At 40.7% G+C, this 26,209-nt stretch overlaps 1 protein-coding gene across 1 annotated transcript; it reads right to left on the reverse strand.

Annotated features, from left to right (window-relative positions):
- Positions 1 to 1,958: 1,958 nt before the first annotated feature.
- LOC126393666 (3-hydroxy-3-methylglutaryl-coenzyme A reductase-like) lies at positions 1,959 to 26,209 on the reverse strand. The gene is made up of 20 exons (XM_050049935.1): positions 26,068 to 26,209; positions 21,698 to 21,874; positions 20,209 to 20,320; positions 19,991 to 20,078; positions 19,824 to 19,908; positions 19,625 to 19,730; positions 18,257 to 18,363; positions 18,050 to 18,169; positions 17,809 to 17,969; positions 14,942 to 15,195; positions 14,692 to 14,858; positions 10,813 to 11,007; positions 10,555 to 10,713; positions 10,045 to 10,202; positions 9,824 to 9,929; positions 9,558 to 9,728; positions 6,827 to 6,967; positions 6,574 to 6,732; positions 3,798 to 3,952; positions 1,959 to 3,153 (listed from the first exon to the last, which is right to left on the reverse strand). Exons 2-20 carry the CDS (start codon positions 21,860 to 21,862, stop codon positions 3,099 to 3,101), a joined length of 2,664 nt encoding a protein of 887 aa, XP_049905892.1. The 5' UTR covers positions 21,863 to 21,874; positions 26,068 to 26,209; the 3' UTR covers positions 1,959 to 3,098.

Here is a 26,209-nt window from a genome sequence, read left to right on the forward strand (position 1 = left end):
TACAGAGTTTCATTTCTGCAGACCATTTTCCGTTGGTATACTATAGTGCATACTGAATATTTATCATGCTTCCACTTTCAGGCAGCTATAAGCCATTAGTTACACTACTTAAATAAATGCATACTAATTCTAAAAGTCACAACCACACAATGATAATTTAAGTTTGACAAATGTGCACATAAATTATGTGTCATTTAGTAAATAACTTAAAACATGCAAAATACTGATTTAAAGTAAAATATACGAATTGAGCATAACTAATGGGAGTTGTTAAAACTATGAATAGGAACAAAAGAAGCACCAGAGAATTAACCGTTGAGTAGAGCCACATTAACCATGAGAGAGACCAGACATAAACTGTGGCACTCAGTGGGCTCCCCATGCCCCACTCTCTCATTGTATATGCGTTAGTAAGTAATTCATTTGTGTTAATTTGCAAAAATACATTTAGGACTTTGTTTTTAGGAACACATTCACTGTTTTATTAAGGAATATATTTTTGGGTAATAAATCTGATTATGCAAATATATTTCTGCAATGCAGCATGTAAGTCCAAACATAATAACTGAAAATAATAAATTAATCATTGTTATTATTACATACTTATGATCAGTTGCATAAGGTAGTTGCAACAGGCCCCAGTGCACGGTATCATGACAGGCCCAAAGATACCTAATTACTAGTTATGTGCTTAAAGCTACCATATTATCTTATCATCGCATGATCAGATAGAGACCATAGAGATCATATATATGACAAAAATATCAATGGAAATAAGGGATTGTTCATTTATTGTATAGTTTTATAGTTTATGGAGAGTAGGCATATATTTTGTAACATTTTATTATAGAAAAACATGATGGAGATGGGTCTGCACATATAGCAGATGGCAAATGGAGTTTTTCTTTAAACACAGGCATATTTCTGAGGTAGCGTTTTGAATTACTCACAAAGGGCCTGTTTTCTGCCCAACATATACAGTTAGCATTCCCTGCATTTCTACATACATTTCAGGACTACAATAACCAATAACAATCCGGGAAATAATTAAGTTGGTCATCATGCAATGCTAGGATAAACCTCTGTGGCATTTTTACGGAGTATATCGGAGTAAAATCCGCAGCTTACTACACATTCTCAGCCAGAATCCGACGGCTGGACAGACAGTAGTTTTTTAAGCACAAACAGGATTTGATTGCATAGCCTGCTCTGTGAATCGAATTTGAGTCTCCTGAATGTACTTTTTCGAAAATCTGGTGCCAGTAGCACAAACCATGTTTAAGTTTTCTCCATAAGTATGTATATATTTTTTTTTCCTAAGTTGAGGGACTTACTGGGTGTTGCACAGAAACCCTGAGAAGGTTTCCTTAGTTATGTAAAAATGTTAAGGCATTTACAGCAGTAAAATATTCTACAGTGGTGAAATACTAAGGTTTCCATGATAGCTATTTGTTTGCTTATGCTCAAGCTTGTAATACCTTTAGTCTATTGTGCAATGGTTTAACTAACTTTAAGGGATTCCTTAAGTATAAGACCAAGATAAGGAGAAAACCTTAAAAACTTAAATGAACATTTTAAGGAAACCTGAGGGAGAGGAGAATTTGTGAACACTGAATAAAATATATATTGAGTTTCACCTCTTGGAATTGCGAATGAAGAAATTTCATATTTAAGTTTCAAAGAGGTGAATTCAGAAATAAGTTAATCTTCAGTGTAAAAAATGTCAATGCTTTGAATTTGGTGGTTTTTCAATTTCAATATTAGGTTATTCAGCGACTGTTAAAATTCAAATACTTATATCTTATATTTGCATCCATAGAGACGGATTAATTGCTGACATGAACGTTAGCTCTTCAGTGTCAAGGCCAGCAGTGCATTTACTGTTATGCTATTATAAATGCCATACTTCACCTCATGTGCAATTCATGACAAAGCATTAATCAAAACAGTACAATGTGTCATTGTAAAATCTGTTTGTATTTATTACAAAATATATCCAAAATATTTGCCATCCCCTGGTGCAACAGGAAGACTCACTGTAATTGAATTCATTTCACCCACATCTGCAGTACCTTACATTACATTTTTAAGCATCAATATGCTTTGAATTTGCAATTTAAAGTGCATTAGCATGCACTTTAAATTGCAGACTGATTGGAAAAGTCACTGTATCACCGCACAGTGACACCATAACCTGGTCTGGATTGTGTGGATTCGAGAACACACACAAATCTGTAGTAAACACTGTTGATATAAAGTTATTTTCTTTGGTACTGGACATGTAGAGCAGAGGTGAGTTAGGCCATTAGATTTGTTTCTGTATGGTAATAATATGGTATAAACCCAATGGGAATGCGCTAATAATTTGTTTCATGGTTACATCAGCAGTACAGGCACCCAAAGCCTTGTTTATTTATCCTCAACCCGAGCTCAGCCTTTAGGTGAGCCTTGAAATCTTCAAGTGCCTCTTGGATCCACATATTCAATCATTCATACATTCATTGATTCACTCCTGATGTCAGTCATGGTTAATCTTTCTGTCTTGTTGTGGTTGAGCCAGGACTGGAGTCTGCTTGCAGTACTGCTGAACTGTGTGGGCTGATTGACACTGTGTCCCTGTTAGCTTCACAAAGCACCCCAATGAAGACATCAAATGATGCAGAATCAGCTGTAAGCAGCATTGTACTTAAGTTGCCGTGCGCAGTCACACATTCAACATTTACTGAATCTGTATTAACAATGCTCCATTTGGCAACAGGACAGCAGACATTTTCATTTGAATTCAAAATGTCTGTTTCCCAAAACTCTGACAGCATTCCCAAATGTGGAAATAAACGAAGTTAAGTGCTCCTAGCCAGCCCCATAAAACACAGACAGATACAGAAAATGAATATACTCCCACTGATTAGCTCTTCATATCCAGCATAGAGATTGGTCAAAAGACACTCCAGTGTCTCTTAGAAAGCACTTGGAAGACGTGTGAGGTCTGCTTTCTCAATAAATGATTAGTCCCTTTCATAATGTCCATATTTTCCTGGGTCCACCGCTCCGTCCAGTCACCTGGGCTCACTGAAGGAGGCAGGGCTGCTCTCAGGCTCTCAGGAGGCTTTCTTGGTGCATGTTCCTGGAGTCTCATGTAGGTTCACCTTGGATCTGCAGGAGGAACAGAGTCCATCACCCTTTGTATGTCAAATCAAACCTAATCACTAGAAACATGTTGGCACTGTGCGTTCCTGCAAACCATGGATATTTTACATTTGCATGTTATTATGTACAGTAGGTGATACATTGGAAAGGCTGTGGTTAACATGGTCAGCTTTAGACACAAAAAACACTTTGTTATGGTTGATGAAAGACAGTCTATTCTCATTCTGAACTTGTCACATACTGCTGCTTTCAGTGATTTCAGAGTCAGATACCGACATACAAAGGCACCTTTTGCAGCATTATGGTACGCTGCTGGGTGGTATCAGTTTCTAATGCTGCTGGGTGGCAACAGCTTGTAACAGCGACAATGTAATATAAAGAGCTAGAAAGTCCCTATGGGGGGAGGGGATGGGTCCAACAGACCCCAGACTTTTACCCAGGAGCCCGCTGTTCACTTCATATGTGAGTTTTAAGCCATTTAAGCCACCTGTTGCAACCGCGCCCCAATTCCCTACCACCAACTGCCCACCCAATATCTCCCTCTCCCTTTTCTCTCTGAAAGTTGACAACTTAATGCAACTATGTGCAAAATTGGCCCAATGCTGATTTGTTGAAAAACTGGCTCACAGACAGAGGTTCCTTGCTCTTACCTGTTGTGCGTCATGTGGCTCTTTACCAGGTGGCCGGCAGCCAAAGCAGCCATCAGTGAGAGCTCTCCAGCCAGCACGGTGGCACACACAACCCTGGCCAGCTGCCGCGCGTTCTCCCCTGGACAGTCCTGACTGGCTCCCTGTACACCCAGCATCTGCACACACACACAGACACACACACAAATTATTGATTATTTGATAAGCCAAATTCAGACCAAAGATTTGCGACGAGATGAGTTGAAACAGGCAGCTACTTGCAATGTGCCGCTCTGCAACATTCTAAAAACCTGCCGGTTCACACCAATGCAACTAAGTGAGACAGTGTATCATCTCGATGCAACAACTCTGTACTTCGGTTCTGATTTCCAGCTTTTCAGGTTTATTTTGAGGCTGAATATAATTTGTAGCTTCTTAAAATAAGAATGAGGACAGTGATAGTGAGATACTGGCTTAAGTTACATTTTTAGTAGTGATGAAACAGCAGAAAAGAAACTGAAACAAAACGAGCACCACAATACACCACAATAATATAAATAAGCACATACAGCAAGTAGCAGTAGCAACCCACTGTCCGACACACACTATGAGACTGGAAACAGAGGGCTTGGTGGGGACAAAGCGCCTGCCGCAGCAAGCAAACATACCATCTGTGGTTATTTTGACTTGACCAACGGACTTTACCACAAGCTGATTGGCTGTTAAAATAGGTGATGTGTTTTACGTTCTAAAATCAGCCGCCGGTGATTTGACCAGCTGAGATGCAGATGTCATCATCAGGCTGGCCAGTTCCTACTGCTGCAACTTTTCTCTGCAACGTTCTGAAACGGTTTGTCTCATTGGGAATCTTTGGTCTGAACTGGGCTTTAAATATGTTGTGAGCCACCAAGCTTAGCAGAATTATCATTGATTACATTCATTCTAACAGGACTTCTTTTTCATTGCCTGCAGTTGCCAGAAATGTGTTCATATGACATCCAACGAAAAATGCATGCTCAACAATTGGTATGATATCCTACGAATTTATGCCCCACGAATGACGTTACGTCCTTAACGTACAGTTACATAACTGACGTAAAATTAGGGAGGATCGGTTTTGGCAATGAAAGTTACTGAGGTGACGTGGTGAGGACATACCTTAAAATGACTCAAAGTTCACTTAAAGTTGTGACAACCCGGACAATTTTCCCCGGACCCACCGGAAACTCTCGCTACTCGCAGGGAAAAAAAAACTGTATCTGGGGAGTCAAAAAGAGAGAGGCAGGGAGAGACGGCGGAGTTTTGTGAAACTAAAAGGAACTGAATTGAAAAGTGAATTGATTTATTTTTGGTTTTGAAGAGGAATTGCTTATTTCTGAGTTGAACTGCCTATTTTATTTTGTTTCGTTTACTTTATTGAAAAGAAAGTCAAAACTAAGAGACATTTTTTTGTGGTTTTCCCTGTTGCTTCCAATACAAACTTTTTATCTGTATATGTCAATGTGGTCATTCATTTAAAAAAGAATGTAATCTCTAGTAAGGTTTCGTCCTTCTGTGGGGTTTGTACTGACATGCCAGGAAAGAGACCTGGCTGGCACCCCAGTCAACTAAAAACACAAACCGTCACAGAGTTCACACGCATTCGAACACGCATATCCAGGGGAAAGTCCCAGGCTAAAGTCTTGTTTTTTGTGACCCATCCACCACCCCAACCTGCCTTCTTAAAGCGCTCCAGACTGCTTTCTTGTTTACTGCCATCAGCACATTGGTCATGTGATCACAGCCTTTCAAGATACATGGGATATGTACGAATTTGTGTGCATTGCTTTACGTATGGAAACATACGAAAAATTTGTGAGAACAGCCTGGTGTGTGTGTGTACCTGGAGTAGGCTGACCAAACGTCCTCTTTTGCCTGGACATGTCCACTTTTCACGTCCCATCCGGGGCGTCCGGGTTTTTTTTTATAAACTGTTGATAATGTCCGGTTTTCCGTGTGTGTCTGTGTGTTAGAGTGCGGCACGGGCAGCATATTTCTGTCCGAACCCGAACCGAGCCCGACGTTATTTAATGACCAAAGCACTGAGTTTGTGTCACACAGTTGTTATGGTTACAGGCTATTTAACAGGCTGGGCGTGCGCCGTGGGTGCTCAGCTGCGGAGAGGGAGACCTCCATGTTTGAGACGGGAGCGGGCGGCGGGAGGTCCGAGGCTTCCAGCGAGAGGAGAGAGAGAAATATAACAAAATAAGATAAAATAAGAAAAACCTGTCTCCCTCTTTTATTTTATTTTTAGCGTTTAATCAAGGCGGAGGCGGGCAGCTGGAGGTCCGAGACTTCCAGAGAGGGGGGAGATAGAAACAAACAGCCAATGTGTGTCTGTGTGTGTTATGTTCAGGTGTTGTCACGTAAATAACAGTGCCCAAGCAATAAACAGGACAGACAATAGGATTTTATTTATTTTACACTACATTTTCTCTGAAAGCTGACCGAATCCGACCCGAGCCCGAATACAATTTATAGCTACATTTTTGACCAAACTCGGCCGACCCGTCGGGTACCATCGGGATCGGATCGCCACACTCTAGTGTGTGTATGTGTCCCTATTGGGGCCTATCTCAATTTCTTTCTTTGAGAGATATTATTTTGTAATATAACTGAATTTTCTATCCATACATATAAATTTTAAATATATTAAAATTATAAGGCATCTTTGAGTAAACTGCGAGTATCATTTAAGTAGGCTATGTCGTGGCCGGCCGAGTGTCCTCTTTTTTGGAAATCAAAATATGGCCACCCTAACCTGGAGGCAGGCTTGCTGGGGGGGCAGGTTGGTGCCTCCTCCTACAGTGCCCAGCTCTATGGAAGGCATGGTGCAGCTGATGTACAGGTCCTCTCCTGTTGGTCCTGATGCCTCCATCAGGGTTATGCAGTTACTGCTGCCCACTGACTGGGCAGGATCCTGGAGGACACAAACAGCCACTTACATTAACACAACAAACACAAGTATACATTGAAATAAACACATGCACAATATTTTCTCTGAACTCCTTTACCTGTCCACAGGCTATGTAGATGGCAGCCACCAGGTTGGCTGCATGTGCGTTAAATCCACCGATGCTGCCTGCCATGGCAGAGCCCACCAGGTTCTTACTGATGTTCACCTCCACCAGGGCTTCTGTTGTTGTTTTCAACACCTGCAGCACAGCAACAAGGAGTGAACATTAATTTGCTGGTATAGAGTAAATATGAGATTGGATGATTCTCATTAATAGAGCACAAAATCGTATAAAATGTCATGGTAAACGGATTGGATGGACCTGCACTTGTATAGCACCTTTCGAGCCTTCCAACCATTCAAAGTGCTTTTTCCACTGCAAGTCACATTCACCCATTCACACACACACTCATTCACTGGTGGCCAAAGCTACTGTACAAGGTGCCACCTGCTATACAGCTTTATCACATTCACACACCGATAAAACAGCCATTGGGAGCAATTTGGAGTCTAATATCTTGCTCAAGAATACTTCAACGTGGAGTGGGGGAGGCAGGGATCAAACCACTGACCTTCCCATTAGTGGATGACCCACTCCACCTCCTGAGCCACAACATTTTTTTATTTACACTAAGAGATTATGATATTGAATCTAGATTTACCATTTATTATCTCCATCTGTGTGCTTTTGTAATGTTTAATTAATTCAATATTTGTAAGACAGATTAAAGTATTTCACTGAAGAACCATTGGACAAGAGTTAATTTCCCCTGTTTTTTTAACTGCTCACACAAAGACAATAAGATCATCTAAAAATGTCCCTGTAACAGTGTCCCTGCTCATTCTGTGATTGACAAGCAGTATATTAAAGCTCATTACAAACTGTCCTGCCTGTCTTCTGTGTTGCTGATGGGTTCAATCCACATCCATTACAGCACATACACTATACATGTCTACTTGTTATTGTATCAACTTCACTACCTCACATCAATATTTGTCTGAAGGATTAGCTCAGGGCGTGGTGAGTTAGTGCTGGTTAAGCGAACAAGGGAGCAACAGTTACAGTGGAAGTGCTCAGAGGAGAAACTAGCAGAAAACTTTTCAAATGTTCATGAATAAAAACTGCAGCTCCTCAAGTTAAGTTTCCGTGTTGTGCTTCTCAATGTAGGTTGGCTCGTTCACATATGAACGTGCACATATGCAGTACCCTACCACTCCACAAAATAGGGCTCTACTGAAAAGCCACAGTGTAATTCTAACACTGGAATTTACCAATGGTGGAAAAAGTACTCAAATGTTTTACTGAAGTAAAAGCAGTAATACCACATTAAAAAAAATACTGTTACAAGTAAAAGTCCTGCATTCAAAATCTTACTGAAGTAAAAGCACGTCAGTATTAGAATATTAGAAATATACTTTTAGTACCAAAAGTAAAAGTTCTCATTATGCAGGCTCATTTAAGAGTAATATATTATTGGATTATAATTACTGTTACATTTATGTGTTCATCACTTTAATGTTGCAGCTGGTAAAGGTGTATATATGCTATATGGAACATTAAATGTCATTATTCTTTACATTAAATGATGTCTGATCTAAATATTATTCCCACATTTAGAACATTGATTTCCAAAGTGGCAGATAAAATTTCTGAGGCAGACAGAAAGAAAACGTCCTTCCTTCCACAGGGGCAGGTAGTGAAAAACATTTTTGACCCTGTTCAGGAGTCTGAATTTGTCAAATCAAGTGAGTATCTCCCAAAGTCTTTGAGACAGAATTCCTGAAATGTTTCCCTGCTGAGCTGTAGCCTACTAACACAAAGAAGGAATTTTGTGCTAACAAACTGTAATTTGGGGGATTTGTGTTTCAAATATTCTAATGTACTTTTGTATTTATGTAAAGCACTTTCAAATTTGGAAGATCCTAAACAAATATAGGGTAAATTTGAATCCTGTTTCATAATAGCTACTGCAGGGAACCAGCATCCACTGTTACAACTCACTGAAAATTGTACCACAACTACAGTCTAAGATTTTGATGGGCTAATAGCAGTATCCTTTCTTAAGGGTGTCCATTTACAAATTTTAAGTCTCCTTTACTATGGATTTCTGTTACACTTCCATCTATGGACAAAAAGGCCACCAGTTGAAATCAAGCGGCTATTTCAGGGTGTTTTCAGTCCATGAAAGTTAATATTAACATTTTAGTCACCTGAAACTGGCTTGTTCAGCATTTGGTTATACTAAAGGACCCTCTATGATGAAGTTTGAAGTTTTCTGGTAAGTTTGTTTTGTGTTAATGGTTTTAAGCCTGTTCTTTTGAGCATTAGCATTAACAGGCACTGCAACTGCACTGTGCTCACAAAGCTAGCAGCTAGTGTTATCTTCACCCTCTCGTCCAAATATGGTCACTTCTGATTCTAAACTAGAATTACTGCCAATTGTATGCCTCCACGCACCAGTCAAGATTCTCTTACAGTTTACATCCATATCTGTGAAAACATGGATGCTTCACATACATCTTCTCCCTGATAACACATAAGATCTATACAATCAGCACAACATATTTTGTGAGGTCACAATGACCTTGACTTGCTGACCCTAAACCATAAAATTCTAATCAGTTTATTCTTCAGTCCAAGTGGACTTTTGTGTCAGATTTTTAACAAATTCCCTTTAGGTGTTCTTGAGATATCGCATTTACAAGAATGAGACAGATGCAAGGTCATATTGACCTTGAAATCCAGCAAAGACATCAGTAAGCTGCACTCTCAGTGCTAGTTCTCCTACCTCTCTGACCACTTTAGCTGGGATGGTAGCCTCACAGACAGCAGACTTGCCCCTGCCTTCGATCCAGTTGATGGCAGCTGGTTTCTTGTCGGTACAGTAGTTCCCACTGACAGCCACCACCTGAAGTTCTGGGAAGTTCTGCTGCAGTCTGTTCAGGGCCTGCTCTGTACCCTGCAGGTACACCACTTATCATTTAAACAAGGCCCTGAAGGATGTTAGGAATAAATCTCTACTCACACACACACACACAGTTATAAAACAGTTACCTTAGAGATCATGTTCATCCCCATGGCATCTCCAGTCTTGGAATGGAAGCGGATGTAGAGATTTCTCCCAGCAAGACCAACCAGCAGCTTCTCTAGCCGAGCAAACCTGCCAACAGTGACCACAGCCTCATTCATACAGAAACAACATGTATACACACACAACAAACATTTAGCAAATACTTTGAATTCTATTTCTTTCCATGTCAGGCTTCATGTTTTACCTGCTGGTGTTGTCGAAGGCCTCCTTGATGGCCTGAAATCCGTCGGTGCTCTCCAGCCAGGCCTTGACCTCAGCAGCCTGACAGGCAGAAGGCAGCCTCACCACAGGTCCACGAGTCATGCTGTCACCCAGGATACGACAGCTGGCTCCGCCTCCCAGCTACAACACAATTCAGATACAGAACATATTAACACTCACATAACATATTTTTGAGAAATCACAATTATAAAGCAGCTGCTGTTTTTTATGCTCATGATTTTTCAGAATTCTGCACTGCTAGTACTCTAAAACAATAACAGTGACTAAAATAAGCCAAAGTCAGAAGTCAAATGTGAATAAAAGGAGCCTCATCACCACCACCTCTCTCACTGTATGTGTTAGATTTAAAGCAGGATCAGAAAGTATGACAATGGATGGATATTCATCATTCTTATGTTGCTGACTGTTTCAGTTATTTTGTCCATTCTGGTACTTGTCCTGTAAGACCCTATCACACATATCTGACACTCACAGCAATTGCTCTACAGCCACGGTTGGTGCTGGCAACCAAGCAGCCCTCAGTTGTTGCCATGGGAACCTGGAACTGCTTCCCATCCAGGTGCAGTGGTCCAGCAACACCTACTGGTACAGGCATGTAACCAATCACATTCTCACAGCAGGCACCCATAACCTGGAAAACAGTAACACAGAAACGCTGACGACTTAGTAAAAGAGGAAGTAGAGGGTCACAGGGAGCATGGCAGTTTGTCTTGTGTGTTTAGCTCTTTACCTTGGAGTAATCGTAGTCAGTGTACGGCAGGGAGGAGAGTGCAGAAGGAGAGGGAAGTTTGGCAGATATCATCTGTCTTCGTATGGCCACACCTCTCTCTGGTCTCTCCATCATGGCCTCCAGTTTGTATGCAGGTATGTGTTTGGAGTTGACCAACCGCAGCACCTCAGCATCGCTCAGGAAACGAGCCCCCAGCTGCATCAGACACCATCAAGCAGTGACTTATTATTTACTGTGTCGTCTGGTCAGACCAGTGAATCTGCTACAAAAATTCACTCAAGATTAGAAGAAATGGATTGTGGTTATTATTTACACTATACATTATAGATTCTTACAATTCTGTTACTATGGATATAATTTAATATCTGTGTCAATCCAATAGGCAGTTAATTCCATACCAACATAATCTTGACTCATTGCAGGCAACATCTTTGTTCTGGCTGTAGACTGAAAGTAATCATCAACTGCCATGATAGCTGTATATCAAGCTCAGCATTAATTTAAAGGGACAGTTCACCCCAAAAATCAAAAATACATATTTTTCCTCTTACCAATCTATAATTATCTATTATCAATCGAGACTGTTTTCATGTTGTGTTCACACCAAACGCAACCCAAGTATTTGCGTCATGTTACTGGTGCAAGTTTGAATGTGAGAATATTTTGTGTTGACTCACTTCATACGCTTGAATAACTTACAACATATGCGCATGAAATCTGTCTGGGCTGAAGTCTGAGCTCCTCTTTATTCCTGTTTCTATAAAAGTAGCACGTGGTGTCATAAACCTCGGGGTAGCCACAGACCGACACGACACGGCTATTACAGCACGACTCTGTCGCTGAAGTTCAGAATTTTCAACTCTTGCAAATAAGCGTGTGATGCGAAATCACGTCCAGCAGGAATTCGCATCTAATCACATCTTTACATTGACATGTTATTCACTTGCTCATATGTTATATTTGTGCCCAGTGTAACCACAAGATTAGCGTGAGGTGCCAAGTATTGGAGACATAGGCTGCCTTTTCTCTAAGATAATGGAACTAGATAGCACTCAGCTTGTGCGCTCATTAAAATCCATTTAAAAAACTCAACAGCAATGTCTTACTCCAGAAATCATGACCCAGTTACTCAAGATTATCGACAGACCTCATCATGAGCATGAGTGGATTTTAAGACAATGGGTCCCTGGGCACAGACAAGCAGATGGCACCACCATCTCTTCAACATGCATAGGAACAAGACACAGTTTTTGTGATGGTTTTGCCCCTTTTTTGTTGTTGTTTTGTGTCTCTTTGTAGTCTTGTTGTGTATTTTTGAGGTAATTTTGTAATCTGTGGTCATTTTGAGTCTCTTTCTTGTTGTTTAGTGTCTCTTTGACACATTTTGTTTTTTTTGGTGTTTTTGTGTCTGCAGTTGTTTTACCCCTTTTTGTAATTATTTTGTGTCTATTTCTAATGCATCTCCTTATGGTCGTTTTATGTCTTTTTGTGTCATATGTCATATTAACCTGCTGGTCAGTAGGTGTTAATTTGAGGGACATTTTGTAGGTGAAGTCCAGGGAGGCCTGGGGCTGCGGGCCTGTGCCTGGTAGGCCCGTTCAATAACCCATCCATGGTTGTGAGGAGTTTCACGTACAAACACTTTTCTTTGTACCAAACCACAACTGCTAACCACCATGCAACTCCTGCTAGCTCACCTAGCACCACTGAGCTAGCCAGTGTTACAGCTCAGCCAAGGAGGACGCCATTAATGTTTACATCTCATGCTGTCACAAGCACGAGCCTCTTGTCCACGAGTAGATGCACACGTCATTCTGCACAGTGATACCGTTGGTGGGTGTAGGTTGGTAGAAAGAAAATAGTTCCTATGTGCAACAGCTCACAACAGGGTCTGTGGATTATCTTGAGTAACCGAGTCACGCTGTTCAGTTTTTCAAATTGATTTTTTTGGCGCTTTGAGCACCACAAGCCGAGTGCCATCTAGTTCCATAATACTGAAGAGAAAGCAGATACCTCTACAGCTGATATCTCCAACATTCGGCAACTCACAACAAAACAATCTAGACTGATTAATAGCACTACAGGTAAGAGGAAAAATATGTTTTTGATTATGGTGTGAGCTGTCCCTTTAGGTGTGACCAGCTTAATGACTCTGCTTCTCATAATGTTAAAAGTCCATTTCTGTGCTCACATTATTTTCATTTGAAATATTCTTATCTCCCATGTCTTACTCTCCAGTGCAGTGTGGGAGATCTAACTTGCAATGAAACCCCACCTACATGTGATGTGCACCAATATGTCTTCTCTGAGAAAGTGGAGCGCTAAGTAGATGTGAGGCCACACAAAGCCAAAGGAATCAGTGCAAGTGTCTTTACTACTGGCGTCATGCTCTAATTGGTTCAGCCTCAAAGAAAGAGTGCAGTGACTAAGCTCATTACAACACAGTTAAATCACACAACCGCCTCAGACCCTGCAGACATTTTAGTGGGATACGGCTTTATGATGGAAACAGACACCTTGTGGAGCTGGGAGGTGGGCCGAGTGATGTAACCATTCATCCACCTGAGAGGTTGGCAGCAGTGCTTAATTTGTAAAATTAGAAGTAGGGGAACACTTTTGGCCTCTGAGAGAGCAGTGTTCCCCCACTCCCAAAAGTGGGGGAACACTTTTTTAAGCGGCACCCAAGCCGCCTCGCTGCGCGACTCCGAATGGAATGGTTGTGACATCTAGTGTTGTCACAGTACCAAAATTGGGACCCACAGTACGATACCAGTGAAAGTATCATGGTTCTGAGTAGTATCACGTTACCACAGCAAAAATGAGGCAGATGTGCCTTTTGTCATTTATAAAAAGATAAATCACTTTTCTATAATACATCAATGATATTTCAATGAAATAAATTACTTATTGACTTATTCATACTTCAAAAACAGCATCAATAAGTGATTAACATAGGGGGGATCAAAATAAAATAAATAAATAAAATAAAAATCAACCAGCAACCCTCCTCCCCTGACAAGTAAAGAACAGTCCCTTCATAAGTAAAGAACAGTCCCTAAAGTGTGGTGAGGTTTGTGGGCCGTTACCTGCCACAAAGAGAGAAATGGGAACGGCTCGTTTCTCCTCTGACACGCTACATACCTGTGTGCCGTCACGGCTCAGTTGTCCAGGTACTACTGGGCAGTCATGACACCAAGAAGAGGAAATTACTGGACCTGGAGGCGGACTTGCCGGTAAGCCGTTATGTTGCGGCGCGGAGCACTATGAGCCTCTGCCGTATTTGACCGCCGTATCCTGTCTGTGACCCCCGTTCAACCCACAACCGGCAGGATTTGATTTTCCTTTCTGCTGCTGGTTGAAATCTGTACTCACACAGCGAGCTGAATGATTTAATTTGCGCGCACAAAACTATTTTTAGTCACAAATGCGAGTAAAATGCTCGCATGTAGAGTTCTGTGGAAAACAAATCACTGCCGACAAGTAAAAAGAAATAAATAATAACTTTCACTGCTCAAAGATATCCACATGTCTGGAAAACAAACCACTACAGCAGCATATTGAGTGCCAGGTGGCCGGCGCGTCGTATGGACACTCACTGTCTTGCGATTGGACTTTGAACTATCATATGTAGGCTACTGTGGAGGTTTAGTACCGCGGTCGACCATTACCAGTATACCCTGCAACACTAGTGACATCAGCCAATACTGTATGTAGTTTTTAGATGCGAGAAGTTCTAGACCCATGCAAATTAGTTCCGGAACGCACCAGGGCCTTTTCTGAAAAGATCCTGGTACGCGTTCCAGTACGTTCCGGCTCAAATTAAGCACTGGTTAGCAGACTTATCAGCTGTGAAAGGCAGGCTTGTGTGAAATGTCATACCTCAGGGTTGTTGAGGATGGCCACACATTCATCCACGTCTCTGGGCTTTGTTGGGATGCTCAGCTGATCAGTCTCAGACTTGAACCCCTCCTCTTCCTCCCCTACGATAAAGAGGCTCTTTGGCTGAGGATCAGCCGCCGGGGCAGACAGGGGCCGGATAACCTCATCTAGGGAAACAAGGCGTAGTTTGATACCACAGTGCTACACAAGTCCATCTGCTACAGCATCATCACACAGAACACAGACACACCTCTCTCTGCCTGGTTGGCAGGTGCCGGGGCAGCCACGCTCTGGGCAGGGGGGAGTGGTCGTGGAGCACATGGCTCCTTCCTGCAGCAGGTCTCAGTGGGCCTTCGTGGGGTCAGGGCAGGGGCAGACATAGTGATGGGGTTCTTCAACGACAGCGTAGACTCCATCTCAACCTGCTCAAAGAAGATGTACTTGATAGCCAGCAGCAGGGCCAAGGCCAGACAGATCACCTGCTCTATGTCCATAGTTATCATTCTGCAGGGAGAGAGGCACAATAACATGTAGTACAAGTGTTAGTATTGATTTTAGGCCTTGGTTAACAATTGTTCAGTTTTTAATTGGTCCTTTATCTTAAATACACACTTTGATGTTCTCTTTATGCCGTCATACCAAAAGAAACTGTTGAGAGAAAAGTTTTACTTGAACATCATTTACAACACTGCTGTTGTTTGTGAATACAACCAGTCTTCATGGTGTCAGAAACAAAGTCAGAGCAAAAAATCTGGAGTATTAAGCAAGAAGGCCGCTGTGTAACACCATTGCATATCTGGAGATACTTAAAATAATTAAATCTCATCAAGAGATTATAAAATAGAGAAGTTAGTGAAAGAACTATCTTCGGTATGCCGATAAAGTTGTTCTTAGTAGTGTTGCTGGAGTTTTGACCTGTTCTTACTTTAAATTAGGGCTGAAACTATACCTCAAGAAACTACAGTAACTCCATTACTAAAAATCATCCATACAACTAATTTGCATCAAGGCTTGGTTTAATTCATATAACTACATACAGCAATATGTTTCACATGGATGATCACTGTGGACAGGTCATGTGAAGACACCTCACAATAGAAGACTTGATTTGATGGCATGGATTGAAAAATGGAGGGAGCAAAAATGAGGGGTGCAGAAAACAGAAAGACCAGAGAAAACAACAGAAAGTGTCAAAGTTTGGGATTATTTCCAGCTGAAACCAAACAAAAACTGTACAGTGTGTCTAATACTTCAGCATCTCAACAGAAAGCATCCAGTCCACGAAGCGGACCCAGCACAAGGTAATATTAGCCTTAGCATTTTTAATGTAAATCAATATGATTGCCAGTTGAGATGAAAACTTAGCTAAGTATGCAGATTTTCAACCAGCTCTGTGTCATTGCAATGTGGAAAGTAATGCTGAATGCAAATTAACAACGTTCAGCTTCCCTTATGGATGGCTTGTGCCTCAAAAGTGTGCCAAATGATGCAAAACCAGAGCTGTGGGCAGCATGAAGGGAAGCCACAGACAGTTCAGCTACATAAATTTCCCACACTGTGGTGAGACAGAGCTGCTTTCAAATCAGCAGTTTTTCTTTTGAGAACATAAATCAAAATTGTGGCTGGTAATGCTTTAGTTTCCTTTTTAGAAATATCAACATTATTATTGTTTAAATTGCATACAGTATTTAGGCTCCAATAGCTATTTACACCATCTGATATTTTGCTTTTTGCAGTATTTTATGCATTACTGTGAGGGGAGTAGGTGTGTGTGTATGTGTTTTTGTGTTAGTGTGACTATCTTAATGATAACTGAATGAAGCTCAGCCTTTCACAAATTGACTGCAAGATTTTATTTTCTGTGATTATGTCCATAAGTTGTAAAGTTTTGCTCAAGAAAATAAACAGAAAATAAAATGCTGCAGTCAATTTATGAAAGGTTGAAGTTGTTCGGTTATTATTAAGAGTCAAGAGTCACACAAGAATGTGCGCGCGCACACACACACACACACACACACACACACACACTCCCCTCACAGTAATGCATAAAACACCCAAAAAAGCAAAATATCAGGTGGTGTAAATAACTATTGGGGCCTAATTATTGTATGCAATTTAAGCAATAATAATGTTTATTATTCTAAAATGGAAACCAGAGCTTAACTAGCCACAATTCTGATTTATGTTCTCAAAAGGAAAACTGCTGATTTTCAAGCAGCTCAAGCTCAAGTAGTGTGGGGATTGTGTACATGACCCACGTTTGGCTTCCTTCCATACTGCCCAAAGCTCTGGTTTTGCATCATTTGGCACACTTTTGAGGCACAAGCAAAAGGGGGAGGCTAAAAGTTGTTGATCTGCATGATTGTTACTTTCCACATTGCAACAACACAGAGCTGGTTGAAAATCTGTATACTTAGCCATAATTAATGCACACTCTTTATGAGCCTTCATCACAACTAGCAATCATATTGATATACATTAAATGCGGAGGTTATTATTACCTTGTGTTGGATCCTGTTGAGATGCTGAAATATTAGACACATTGTACATAGCTTTGGTTTTGTTTAAGCTGGAAATGATCCCAAACTTAAGACACTTTTCTCTGGTCTGTCTGTTTTCTTCACCCTTCACTTTTGCTCTCTCCATTTTGCAATCCATCCCATCAAATCACACCTATTCTGAGGTGTCTCACGTCACCTGTCTACAGTAATTGTCCATGTGAAACACAGTGCTGTATGTATTATGCAATTTAAGCAACAATAATGTTGATAATTCTAAAATTAGTTGTTCATTTAAGAGACCTTTGTTATTTTCTCTCTGCTCTTTAATATAGAAAAGTATTTGAAAGTAAATACATAAGCAAAAGTATTTTACTCGATTAATGGATGGATTAATCAGTAGAAAACCCAATTACTATAGCAATCGATAGCTGCAGCTCTACTTTACATGCTGACATACAGTCTCCACTGCTGATGAACTTAATTGCATCCTGTGGATGTGTAGCAATAATGTCTGAGGACAAGCACAACTGATGCTCCTAAGCACTGCAGGAAAGACAAGGTAGCCACCAGGCACAAGCAAACATGGAATTAAAAGCAAGCATATCACAAGCCTAACCTGGTGAGGTAGAAGTGCCACAGGGGTTTCTCTGGCTCAATCCTCCTGGGTGAGAGGTGGTCAAGCTCCATGCCCACCTGTGGGATGCCCACTGTGGTGTTGATAGACAAAGGCTCAGCGATCCAGCGGCTGTGGGCGTGAACCATCACCAGGCCCAGAGACTGTGTACAGAGCAGACATTAAAAATCACACTCATGTTCAAATCCAGGCAAAGAAACAAATAAATCAAGAGAGGTGTTACCATGATCATTTTGACTCTCTGGGTTACAGGGTTGGGTTTGTTGTCCTCCTCCTCCTCCATCACTCTGGAGAAGTGGCTCAGCTGCCAGATAGGATGGCCCTCCTGACTCTCCCGGGACAACTATACGGGCCAACACACAACACATTAATCAAAATGACATTAACACACACACGTACACACATACAATGAAACACCTTGTAGCCTTACCTCCAGCACCAGTGACACACATGCAGGGAAGAAAGTCATGAACACAAAGTAGTTGGCCAAGACAGACATGCAGCCAAAGCAGCACATGATCTCCAACTGCCGCACACCTGAAAGATAAAGGACAGATACTTTTATTTCATTCATCTTGGTCAGCTAAATCCAAACAGGCCATCGTTTGCATAAGAGTCTGGTTGGATGGATGGGCCATTTTAACTGATATGGTGTCAGCAGGGTTAAGGTTAGAGCATTAAATTAGTTTGTACAATATATGAGGGAAAAGTGTAGCTGTTCCAAAGACCTGAAGGTGGATTGCAAAGGGAGGTGCAAGACATGGGGAGTTAAAATTAAAAGAAGATTCAAATCCTACTTACTTTTTCACATCAACACACCTTGACAATTGTTGCACGAAGTTAGCATACTGAAGCCTCAAAATTCTGTTATGTCTCCCTCAACTCCATTAACGCTTCATTTTGCTTAAGCCGCAACCTCCAGGGTGGCCAAAAACTGTGGTTCCTCTAATGGCCACATGAGGCTGGCTCTAAAGCAAGTCAGTAGACCCCTATGTTAAAATGTCCAACTTTACAGCAGAAATTAATACGTTTTCAGTCTGGTGCAAAAAACAGTTTTGGTCTCTGTAGCTAATCTCCCCGCTCATAATAACTCAATATTTGTATAACTGACCCATTTAAATGTTATTAAGGCTTTAAGTGACAGATGAGGGCTATCTGATGAAAAGTCGTGACCACAGCAACAACTTTGGTTAGGTAACGTAACTATTGCGTAACCCCAGATTCACACAGTATAGGCATAGTGTGTTTTCAGTTCATGAAAGTTAATTTGTTCACGGAAATTAATTGTAATGTTTTGTTCATCTCAAAAGTCTTGCTCAGTGTTTGGTTGTACTAAAAGACCATCTACAGAGTTGGATATTCAGTTTTTCTGGTAAGTACTTTTCATTTTAAGCCTGTTTTTCGGGTTGCAAAAACTAGCATTAGCATTATCACAGTTAAACATAGCTGTCAATGCACCATGCTAACCAAGCTAGCAGCTATCGTTAGGATTATCTTTACCCTCTTGTCCAAATACAGTCGCTTCTGGCTCCAAAAACCCAAGATGGCAACGGCCAAATTGCCAACCTCAAAGCTTCAAAGTAGGTGTCCACAAACCAATGGGTGACATTACACTGGCTATGTCCATTATTTTATACAGTCTGGGATCTGACTCACAACCAAATTAAGCAATCCTAACAAGGGTTACAGGTACTGTTCTGTCCTGTCTGGCTGAAAGCCTGTTTCATCTCTGTAACCACGCCTGACAGTGATGTCATGGTGTAACAACAACAGGAAAACTCCGAATGGCAGCAAGTACCTGACATGGTTCCCACTCCGATCACTAAGCACTCCACCAAGGCATCAAGCGTGAAGGTAGGTCCCAGTACTGCCATGCCACGAGCAATGTTGTCTCTTACTTCATCCTGAAAATGTTATAGTGTATATTGTAGTAGTCAGGGCTACTGTTGGATTTCCTGTGGCATGTTGCAATGTGATCAGTAAATATTTCGTCATACCTGAGAACTAGAGCTTAAGGCAAACTTGGCGAGAGCGCATGCTTTTGAGAGGTCGATGAGAAGCAGGAAGAATGGCAAAGCCTCACTGGAGGACAGAACAGAACAATCAACTGGGGTTTTAACAGAGATTCTGCTAAGAAAGGACTGTATGCTGAGTGTGTCCTTACTTGAGGCCTGTGAGCTCTTTATCAAGAAAGTGAATGACCACTGTGCTGAATACGAAGCTGGAGAATATGGTGAAGAGGCCTGCAATACCTGCAAAAGAGCAGATGAAATACATTTTAGCTATTTCTTGCTAGTTAGGTCAAAGAATCCACTCCCATTACAGCATCTTAGTCACATCCAAGCATCTTATAAACAGTTCAAGTATCCATCAATATTTTACCTAAAATATATTTGGACCCCAGTTGTCTCAGGTTCTGGAACTGGAAGTAAATATATACAATGGCGATGCAACGTGTGATAGTCAGGATGATGATATCACTGCTCAGAATTTGCTGTAAGGAGATAAAAAATCTTATCAGTGAACACAGACATTCATTAGAAATGTATAGTGAAGTAAAGGATAAACCTCAATCAAAGACTTAAAGGATAAGTTGGACATTTAGGGAAATACCCTTATTCACTGCCATGCTAAATATAAAGTTACAGCCAGCAGCTGGTTAGCTTAGCTTAGCATAAAGACCTAAAATAGCTAGAAACAGCTAGCCTGGCTTTATCCAAAATCCTCTTAGCAGTACCTCTAAAGCTCACACTAATTAACCCGTTAACCACATTTGTTAAATTTCTGTGTGTAAAAACATGATTTTTCGTAAGGTTATGTGCCAGACTATTCCTTGGTTAGCAGTCTCACAACTCACTGGCTCTTGTCTAACTGGGATAAAGCCTCTAGGGGCGAGGGCCAACATCTCTGGAGATCCGGTGTAGCAAGCAGATACCTGGGCCAAGACTTCCTACTTCATGCACACATGGAAGAAGTTTACCTAGAGGGCTTCTGCCAGAAAGAGTTTTCTGGCAGAAGCCCATTAGCCCATTTTAGTCCACATTAAGAGTTTTTCCCCCTAACCTTAACCAAGAAGTCCCTTTCTGTCAGAAAGCCCTCCAAGCGAATTTTTCTGTCAGACATTTCAGCTAATCTTTATAAACAACTTTGTGTATGAATACAAAATGCACTAAAAAACTAACATAAGATAAAGCTCTGAGATAGCATTTTGGTGCACATGTGAGAAGTTTTCCTTGTAGGCTTTCTCCAAGAAAGCCCTTTCTGACAGAAATTTGTTCATTTTTACCCAAACTACAACTTTTTTCCTAACCTTAACCAATAGATCCCTTTCTGGTAGAAAACCCTTGAGGAAAATTTACCCCAACTGCCATTTTGGCCAGTTCCTCTCCATACAGACAGTTTACAGTTTGCATAAATGCGACTGGGTAATACTACTCGGACTTCAAACGGAAACCAGTACGCCTCTGCCTCCAGTAAGAGATAAGGTGCCAGATGAGAAGTCAGGGGATTGCCAAAGAAATATGGACACATCCTTGAGTGTCTGTACCAAGTCTCATGGCAATCCATCTGGTAGTCATTGAGATATATGGAGTAACGTGGTGGCTCTACCGCTGCTAAAAATGCTTTATAGGAGTCCTAGCAATTGGTCATGACAATGCATATTAATTTTTAGTGGTGATAACACACTAGTCAGGGCTGTGTGGTTAGTTAAAGTATTTACCTAATGTAAGCATGACATATAATTTGAATTACAAGTGGGAGGACAGTCCTGAGGCTCTTTCAAACTACGTTGGTGGCCTACTTTACACCGTGGTGGATTCTCTACTACAGATAACTGACATATTCTCAACCATCTCATTCATTTACTCACCTCCTCTGTTTTGGGGCAGTCAAAGTTCCAGCCACAGATCTGGTCATTACCAGTGAACATGTTCATGGACATCATACAGATGGTGAGGGTGACTGTGCCAACAATCACCTCCCAGGGGTGGGAGGCCACCAGGAGGCCGTGCATACGGAACAGACGGGTCAGCATGGTGCAACCGAGCTACCAAATTACACAAGGAGAGTAATGTAAGCTGGAGGTGACTGTACACCATTACATAACAAGAGGAGGAAACAAGAGCATCCACAATGGGAGCAGGTCAGGTCGGTGATCACAGAAAACATCACTCTGCCATTTTATACTTCAGCTCCACAAGTCAAGCTCAAGGGGAAATATTGTATTTCAATTTCATCATTATATAAAGACAAATCACAATTTTTATTTTTATTCTTATTTTGTATATTATTTTTTGGGGCTTTTGCCTTTAATTGACAGGACAGTGTGAAATGGGGAGAGAGAGAGAGAGTGGGGGGGTGACATGCAGCAAAGTGTTGCAAGCCAGAACCGAACCTGCGACCGCTGCAGTGAAGCATCGCCTCTGTACATGGGGCGCCTGGGGCTATAATCCGGCATATTTACATGCATATGTTCATTAATGTGTACTGTAGCTTCTAACTTAAATAAATAAATATCCATTACGCTACCGGTGCCCCAAGACAAATCAGTATTTTAATCAGAGGAATGAAATAGTATTCTTAAATTAGTACGCTTCATTAATGTGAACTTACCAAGATAATGGCCTATAACACTGATTCCCAACTGGTAGGTCACGGTCTAAAAGTGGGTCACAGGTTTCACTGAATGGACCGCAAGTGACTCGCGAACGGGTCTAGTTTGTAAAAAACATACTTTCTTTTTGAAGTACAGTGAATTTACGGCAAAAGCTTTTATTTTGAAGTGCTGTTTCCTGCTGCAGAGTGAGTGAATAGAATAACAGCTATTTAACAGACACAGCAAACTAGCTTGAAGACATGGCCAAACACAAGGATGACACTGAATATATTAAACTTTGTGGACCTTGAGGTAATGTCTAAGGAGCAATTCGGACCCCGTGGCTGGACATGTTGGGAACCACTGGCCTGTAATGTATTAGGCCTACTTACATTCAATTAGTTACTTTAAATACTTTAAATATTTTAACTGCATCAGGTGCAGTGGCGTAAAGTAGTTACGATGGGCTCCAATGCACACTATTATGATGGGCCCTAGGGCACGCTATCATGAACATATCGTCTCATCACATGGTCAGAGACTTGACATTGGATAACATCAACATACATATTACCCACCTATCATCATGGCATATCTGTATATAACAAAAAATACCAAAGAAAATAAGAAATTGAGATATTATTAATTTAATTTAAGAAATTCAATAGCTGATTTATAGAATAGTTTATTGATAGTTATAGAATATTTGATTTATAGAACAGTTGATTTATAGTTATAGAATAATCATTTAATTTTGTTATAAATGCTACTGACTATTTTACAAAAAAAAGAAAAGAAACGTGACAGAAATTGGTTTGCCTTTTTTAAGGGCATATATAAAAAAGGCCACTGTTTTTAATTTAATGAGAGTTCTTCTTTGAACACAGGCATATTTCCAAGGTGGCAATCACTCATACGGGCCCATTCTACACCCAAGTAGGCTATGGGCCCCCCACCTCACGGGCGGCAGTGCAGCTACACTCCCTGCATTGATCATATTTATGCCCCTGGTCAGGTGGGTCAGGTGTAATAGCCTAATCACGTCGCTCTCAAAAATAAAAAAAGAAACCACGTAACAGGCTAATTATAGTACTATCAGCACTACTACTACTAGTCTAGTAGGAAGGGGGGGTCCCCATGGTCACGGTGGATTTCTAAATGAAACCTATATTTTTAAAATGTATGTCTATGCGTAATTGGCTTTTCTTTGCAAAATTTAGCAGAAAAAATATGAAAAAAGCTAGTTTTGTGTCCGACTTCATCCCATCTTGCTCTGACGTATTACAAAAGTGGACAGCGATAAAACCGCGAAAGCGAGGCGGCCGCAGTTTTTAGAGCCAGGCGCTGCAGTTGCTCTCCACCGACTGCACCGCCTGGCTCTCACCTGATCTAACAGCCGATTGGTTCAGATGTCGACTCAACAATATGACGTTTTAGATAAACTACTCATTTTTGCTGAATTTTAGAGATTAAGATTGCATTTGTCTGATCTGAAGGTTTATTATGTGAACAGAAAACATGTTGTGTGACTGATGGTGAAGTTTAGTTGTCAGAGACTGAAAATATTCATCATAAACTATACAGAGTCTACTGTACTATATTAATATTGGACGGTTTAATTATTGAAGTATTTAGCAACACAGAGACTTGTGGTCAGTGGGATGTGAGGATTCTTAAAATAACATCTGATGTGAAGCCCTGACTGTATCTGACTGAGCCTTAATGAAAGCTGTTGTCTTGTATTTTTTTTCCTCTGAAAATATGAACCTTATAGTCAAACACAGTTTCTTCAGCCTGTGTAGTTGAGGGGACAGGTCAAACTGATATGATGCTGATTTACAAGAGAATTCATGTCAAATGGAGGATAAACCATGAACATAAACTACAGATCACCTGTAAAGCATTTTAATAAATTAATCTATCATAATTAAAACAACTGGAGACTGAAAACAAACTGATATATGGGTCTGATCACTTTTTTAGTGAATTGACATCATTCCAGACAGGATGTAAATGTGTCTGTGACTTCCTGGACGGACTGAAGGCTGCTGGAAACTGTCAGGAAACTGTCCGACTTCACCGCAGCTTTTTGTCACCGCCCCCCGCTGCAGCCACCTGCTCATCATCTCAAACGAGCCTATTGTCTATGGTCTATGGATCAATGCGAGCGCTTCTTCCTACGTGCTCAAAATCGTAGGTGCTGATTGGCCGAAGAGGAGTCCTGTGTATCTGCGCTCGATTGCTCTTCCTTCATCCTTAAATTACCTGGATGTCTGACACAGAAAATTGAAACTTAATTTTGAGAACTGAATTTGAATTGTGAGAACTGAATGTGAAGATATATAGAAATAAATTCAATTGCAAATTATGTGATTCAAATTCAGTTTTTCAATGCAATTATTCAAGTTTAGAAATTCAAATTCAAATATAAATGATTCAAATTCAGTTTCTGGTGCCACATATTTCAGCCCATAGAAATACTATTTGAACTAAATACATAAAAACTACTTCAGTCATCAAGAGAACACCATAATCAATTTGTAAAATAAAAAATTACATTAAAACATTGGTTCATTAATATATGTATGATGTATGATTCAAGAGTTATGGTTATCCCTCATTTTGACCTGTCTATCACACATTTGGGAGTAGACATAGCTCTAACAGTCTCCCAGACTTATTTTTTTTAGTTACAGCAACATGTAACCAATCAAATGAAAGCTTAGAGTGCTGGGCAGTTTTCTATAGCTATTAAAAAGCTGATGTTTCTCACCAAATACCGACAAATTGGGAAAATTTCCTATAGGTCATAGCTTTTTTCATATTTTTTCTGCTAAATTTTGCAAAGAAAAGGCAATTACGCATAGACATACATTTTAAATCATTAAAATAACAATTTTAATTGATTTCTCATGCTTAATTTATGCAAAAAAAGATGGTTTATTTGTCTCTGTACAATATATGGTTCAGAAGGTGTGGATACATTTGATTTTTTATTTTTTCCATATATTCCGATTGACGGAATTCGAAATTCCGCCGGAATTCCGAGGACTACCCTTTTTCCGCGATGGGAACATCAAAATTCATTATCTACAGACCTTCACGATTCCAAAAATATAGGTTTCATTTAGAAATCCACCGTGACCATGGGGACCCCCCCTTCCTACTACTCCGACTATACTACTTATACTACACTACTAATACTACTACTACTAATAATAATAATCATAATAATAATAATAATAATAATAGCCTAATAATAATTTATTATCACCATTAAATTCTTAATTACTCCCGTCGTTTCTTTAAATAAGGCATTAACATATGACCTTTTTGAGAAAAAGAAACATCAGTAAATGCTGCTAATTTGTTCATGCTGGTGATTAAACTGACACGTTAAAGCCAATATCCTGTACAGTGCGCAGCGGCGGCTGCAGCCGGTTCTATCCAATATATCACTCCGCTGGATGCGTTAACGGAGCGGCTTTGTAGAGGCTTTTATCCCCGCTCCGCTTACTGTCTACTTCTGATGTACCGAAGCGCGTCCTAGGTTGAATTCACTTCTCAGTGTTGCCTATAGGCTAGGCCTATATTTACTGGCAACTAACATAAATGCATTTATTTGAATAGATACACAGACTTACCTTGGGTGGGTAAATGGATGATTATTGAGAGAGAGGTGTGATGGTGTCTTGAGTGCAGCCTCCCGGTTTGAAGCACAGAAAGCCGGTCTGACCAACACACCGAGTGGCTCCTCCGCACTCCAATAGGGCAGATGGAACGATG

Source organism: Epinephelus moara, chromosome 8 (assembly GCF_006386435.1).
Source record: "Epinephelus moara isolate mb chromosome 8, YSFRI_EMoa_1.0, whole genome shotgun sequence".
Taxonomy (NCBI): domain Eukaryota; kingdom Metazoa; phylum Chordata; class Actinopteri; order Perciformes; family Serranidae; genus Epinephelus; species Epinephelus moara.

Excerpts from the sequence above, each read along its gene's own strand:
- LOC126393666 (XM_050049935.1), bottom strand. The coding sequence starts at position 21,862 with ATGCTGACCCGTCTGTTCCGTATGCACGGCCTCCTGGTGGCCTCCCAC. Across the intron at positions 19,731-19,823 it reads CCTTAAGCTCTAGTTCTCAG|GATGAAGTAAGAGACAACAT; the intron begins GTATGACGAAAT and ends TAACATTTTCAG. Across the intron at positions 14,859-14,941 it reads TGCCAACCAGGCAGAGAGAG|ATGAGGTTATCCGGCCCCTG; the intron begins GTGTGTCTGTGT and ends TTGTTTCCCTAG.